Raw genomic sequence first — 5650 nt, forward strand, 5'->3', positions numbered from 1 at the left:
ATATAAAAGCTAGTATTGTAGAACGTTTTAACAGAACTCTAAAAGAAAAAATGTGGAAGTATTTTACAAAGTATCAAACGTATAATTATTTAAATGTATTACCTCTTCTTGTGAAATCATACAATGAAGGTTATCATTCAAGCATAAAGATGTCACCTGCAAATGTTTCTCAAAATAACCTATTACAAGTATGGCATAATCAATATGATAATAAAATAAAGAAGAAGAAGAAGAAGAATCCAAATTTCTCAAAACATCTTAAGATTGGTGATACAGTACGAATTAGTAAAACTAAACGTACATTTGATAAAGGATATATGCAAAATTGGACTTGGGAAATATTTAAAGTGAAGAAGATAATACCGAGAGATCCACCTGTTTATGAAATTGAAGATTTAAACAAGGAACCACTGGATGGATTATTTTACAGAGAGGAATTACAACCTGTGACGTTATCAAAGACATTTTACATAGATAAAATCATACGTACAAGAAGAAAAGGCAGCAGAAAAGAATATCTTGTTCATTGGAAAGGATATCCTTCTTCTTTCGATTCCTGGATACCTGCATCATCCGTAAAGAAGATCGAGAAGTACAATGGAACCTGATGGAGATTTTTACGTTACGCTTCCCAGTAATAGTTCTATGGAATATTTTCCTGACAACACCTTAACATCATACACTACGAAACTTCATCAAAGAATGGAATTCCATGAAAAGTGGGAAGTGGCTATTGTTGAAATTCATTATCCTCATTCAATATTAAATATTAATGACGAAAATAATAAAATTTTTTACAAACCTGCAAAAAGTGATGAATGGAAATTTATAACTATTCCTGTACGTTATTACACTGACATATCAGAATTGATAAAGATAATAAATACGTACAACAGATTCACAAATTTACATATTTCTTATACTCGTGAGAGTAATACCTGTTTTATACGACGTCTTCATAAAGACATAGATGTAGACGTTGCATTATCACCAAGTGTTAGTGCGATGTTGGGGTTTGATCCAAGCGTTGATTTAAAGGATATGCAACAAGGCCAAAGCATTCCAAATTTACGTTTAGGACTTCCATCTACAATGTATGTGTATTGTGATATAATTCAATCTGTATTTGTTGGAGATACAGTAGCACCATTATTACGTATCATAAATATGAATCCTGTGAATCATACATTTGGAAGTAGTGTTATAGAAATTTTTAATCCTCCACATTATGTGCCTATAGAGAAGATGCATTTTGAACACATCAAAATAGATATAAGAGATAGTACAGGCTCTCCACTGGCATTCACTTTCGGAACTGTATGCGTTAAACTACATTTTCGACCAGTGCGTCAACATCGACAAATATGAATAATCCATATTTACAATATTATCAAAAACAAGCTCTTTCTGGAACTGGAAACGTTTATGTTGGCTCCCCTTATCAAGTTGGACATGGTATTGGAAGTTTCCTTGGAGGATTATTTCGTTCTGTCATGCCACTAGTAAAACAAGGAGCTAAAACAGTAGGAAAGGAATTATTAAAATCTGGAGCAAACGTTATTACTGATGTCATCATCGACAATCAACCTATTAACGAATCCTTTCATCAACGAATGGGTGAAGCGAGATCCGTCTTGCAAGACAAAGCAAAAAATAAACTGAAATCTATGCTAGGATCTGGATATCAACGAAGGAAAAGAAGAATTACACATCATTCCATCTTTAACCCTTCACCATTACACATCATCAAGCGCAAGAAGAAGAAGGGCAAGAGGAAACGTACACAGAAAACAAAGAAAAATCAGTCTTATAAGAAGAGGAAGTTATCACACGATATCTTTGATTAAATCATCACCATTATGGCTTTCTTACATCATCAATCCTGCGAGTGTGTAAAAAGTGAACTAGATATTTTTTCTACAAAACCAACGCAAACCAGTATATTGGATAATCATGTCGTTACATACAAACCAATCAGTTCACTAGCTGATAATGCTCCTATAGAGTTTGTCATCCCAGGAACAAGTGATGAATACATAGATCTACCACATACTCTTCTTTACATCGAAGCTCAAATCGTTAAGCCTGATGGATCAGCATTTGGTGAAAGTGATAAAGCTGTGGCTCCTATTAATGACTTTTTAAATTCTATGTTCAGTGAAGTGGAAGTGTATTTAAATAACAAACTGATTTCATTTCCATCTCATAATCATCCATATCGATCATACATTGAAAAACTGTTAAATTATGATGATTCTGCTAAAAATACTCATCTTCAATGTGCATTCTGGTTTCAAGATACTGCTGGACATATGGATGCAACATCTAGTGGTAATAAAGGATTTCAACAACGTTATGAATTAACAAAAAAAAGTGCAAAATTCGACATGCTTGGACATCTTCATTGTGATATTTTTAATCAAGATAAATTTTTAATCCAAGGAGTAGAATTACGTCTCAAGTTAATTCCTGCAAAGCCAAACTTTTGTCTCATCGCTAGTGATGCGTCTGTTGAGGCTAAAGTGAACATTTTAGACGCTGCTTTACATATTAAAAAGATTAATGTTAGTCCTACAATAAAACTAGCACATAACAAGCTTCTACAATCAACAACAGCCAAATATCCTCTCACAAGAGTGCAAATGAAGTCGTTCGTCATTCCAAAGGATCTTCAATCAAAAACAATTGATAATTTATTTATGGGAGTATTACCAACTCGTGTGATTGTGGCGTTCACACAAAATGATGCCTATACAGGAACAATAACTTCAAATCCATTTCATTTCAAACATTTTGACATCAATTTCTTCTCTCTATACATTGATGGAAAACCTGTACCTTCAAAACCATTACAACCAATTTTCGAAAACAACCTCTATGTTTCCTCATATCATACCTTATTCTGTGGATCAGGCATTCACTTTTCCAATCATGGCAACAATATTCCTCGCCTTGACTTTCCTCAAGGATACACTATCTTTGTTTTCGACATTACTCAAGATGGAGAAGCCAGCGCTGTGCAGCATTGGAATCTTATACGTCATGGGTGTGTTCGTCTGGAAGTTCATTTTACGAAGCCTCTACCAGCACCTATCTCCTGCATTGTGTATGGAGAATTCCAATCTCTCTTAGAAGTGGATCATCAGAGGAACATCATCATGGATTTTTAAAGGTACGTTATTTAAATATCATATCATATATGTACATGTCTGCATTTTTATACATGATGTCCTCTACACTAGATTTATTGAATGCTTTGCAAACAAATTCTTTATTTCACAATCATTTCGTTGGCGTATATGCAGCCAATGAATTACCAGCACATGTTCCACTACCTGCAGCTATCATCATAAATACAGATCCCTCGAACAAACTTGGCACACACTGGATTTCCGTATATATTCATACTGATGGCCGTGCCCATTACTTCGATACATTTGGATTTCCTCCATATGTAATGCATCATATTCAATTTCTACGTAGAAATTCCACTTCTTATACATTTAATAATAAACAAATTCAAAGTGTAAAATCATCCCTATGTGGGCATTATTCATATCTTTTCCTATGCTTCAAAGCTAAAGGAAAGTCCTTAAATGAATTTCATTACACTTTCTCATCAACTCCAGAAAAAAATGATCGTCGTTTGCTGTATTTACTTTTACAGGTAACCATGTCTTCATTCTTCTTCTTCGTTTGTTTTGATTACTTTCTTTTCATATTATTGCAGGTAGCCATTTCTTCTTCTTCTTCTTCTTTATTATAATGTGTTTGTATGTATTATTATTTGTTCATGATTATAGATAAAATAAATTTTAAGTTTGTTTTTCAATTTTTTTTCATTTCAGAGAGTAAAAGATCGTCATCGTGTGTATGGACATCATCTTCAATGTAAAGATTGACTTCTATCTACGTTTCATCATCAACATCAACAGCAGTAGTATCATCAGTGAACAGTATATGGCAGTTGTGAAGTTATCAACACGTGAACAATGGAAACAAAATCTAACGTTCTTTTAAAATGTACTATACCTACCGTCGTTTTAATTGTGTAAATATTTTCATCAACAATAAACACTTTGTATTATTTTTTCTCTTTGAAAACAAATGTTTTATTTCTTATTTTCTCCGTTTCCTAATAAATAAATATGTTTTATGATCAGTTATGTAATTAAATACACATATCATAAAACATATTTTTAAGTCATTGAATTAAAGAATTTAAAAAAAAGATTCTAAAACTGATTTTTAATTCAATGATGTAATCATATAGCTACATAATAATAATAATGAATTCAAATACTTAATCAGTTATTCTTTCGTAAATTAAATCAAGTATGTGAATTCAATATTATTATTATTATGATAGGACTTTTGTTTTTTAAAATTTTAATATTAATTATTTTAGTCCCTTTTTAAAAATTAAAAAAAGTCCTATCATACTTAAGACAATGTTGTATAATAATAATAATTTCAAATACTAATTTTTATTTTAACATTCATTTCAAGAATTTGAATTCATTATTATTATTATTATACGTATCACTTATAATATACGAGGAAAAAATATGTTAGGATTTTTTTCTTATAAAAAACTTTAAAATCCTATCATATTGAGGTGTATGAAACGAACACAAAACACACACACAAATAAAACATTTCACTTTTCACTATATATATTTTTTATTACATTTAATATTACGTTCTTTAGCATACATGAAAAAAACAAATCAATTTCTCCTTCTTTATGAAGAGTCGTTCACTTCATTGATACCCTCCGAAGGCTGAGTTTCGGTTTCCCCCCACCATGGCTGTGTCGATACACTATCAAATAAATCAGCCATAATTGAATCTATGAGTTTTTGTTTGCAAAATACTTTCATTTCCAATTTTAATCGTTCACCATCAATGTTCACATCACTGTTCTTATCAAGAGAGACACTTGGAAAACTAATGTTCATACCATTAATAATACTCTGTTCATCTACACAGGTATGGATTCCGGCAAGTCCTCTGCATGTAAGACACTGCAATTGTACATGATTACGAATAGTATCTGTACACAAGTCAAAATATTCACGTAGCACAACACTACAAACTTTACTGTTTTTCACAGCATGTTCAATACACGGTAATATTTCCAAGAAATAAAGCCAATCACTTGAAGTTAAGTACACAGTGTTTCGAGGAGCATGAAGTGTTCCTTTCTTCTCTAACATCACTAATTTTTCACCCATTAGTTTTCGTACCACCAGTTCGTTTTTTCGACCAAGAGATTTTATAAATGTAATTTCCACTTGAGAATTTAAATAGTCCGTAACAAATGGGGTTAAATGTACAAGTTTCTCCCACTCTGCCAAATTTAACTCCACTCCAAACACAAGTCCTTTGCCAACACGAATCACTGGTTCAAATGTATCACTATCCAGTCCGATACAAATTAATTTGGTTTTCATTGAATTAAGTCCATATTCAACATTTAACAAGTACTCTTTCTTGGTATCCATAGTTGACGCACAAGCACTCAAAGACATGTTACTCCAGTCGCTGGTCAGCACAGAATAACGACACTATGCATACAGATGACTGCGCATGCATGAAGAGGAGGGGCGAAGAGGAAAATTCATGTTTCATCTTGTTTGTACATGGT

At 32.3% G+C, this 5650-nt stretch overlaps 1 protein-coding gene across 1 annotated transcript; it reads left to right on the forward strand.

Moving 5' to 3' along the window:
* The first annotated feature begins 1476 nt into the window (after nucleotides 1-1476).
* On the forward strand, nucleotides 1477-4067 carry LOC145665734 (uncharacterized protein F54H12.2-like). The gene is made up of 2 exons (XM_081732875.1): nucleotides 1477-3172; nucleotides 3849-4067. Exon 1 carries the CDS (start codon nucleotides 1860-1862, stop codon nucleotides 3168-3170), a length of 1311 nt encoding a protein of 436 aa, XP_081589001.1. The 5' UTR covers nucleotides 1477-1859; the 3' UTR covers nucleotides 3171-3172; nucleotides 3849-4067.
* Nucleotides 4068-5650: the final 1583 nt, after the last annotated feature.

This window comes from Thermobia domestica, chromosome 12 (genome assembly GCF_964235325.1).
Source record: "Thermobia domestica chromosome 12, izTheDome1.hap1.1, whole genome shotgun sequence".
Lineage (NCBI taxonomy): Eukaryota > Metazoa > Arthropoda > Insecta > Zygentoma > Lepismatidae > Thermobia > Thermobia domestica.

Coding starts and splice junctions, on each gene's coding strand:
- LOC145665734 (XM_081732875.1), top strand. CDS start 1,860: ATGGCTTTCTTACATCATCAATCCTGCGAGTGTGTAAAAAGTGAACTA.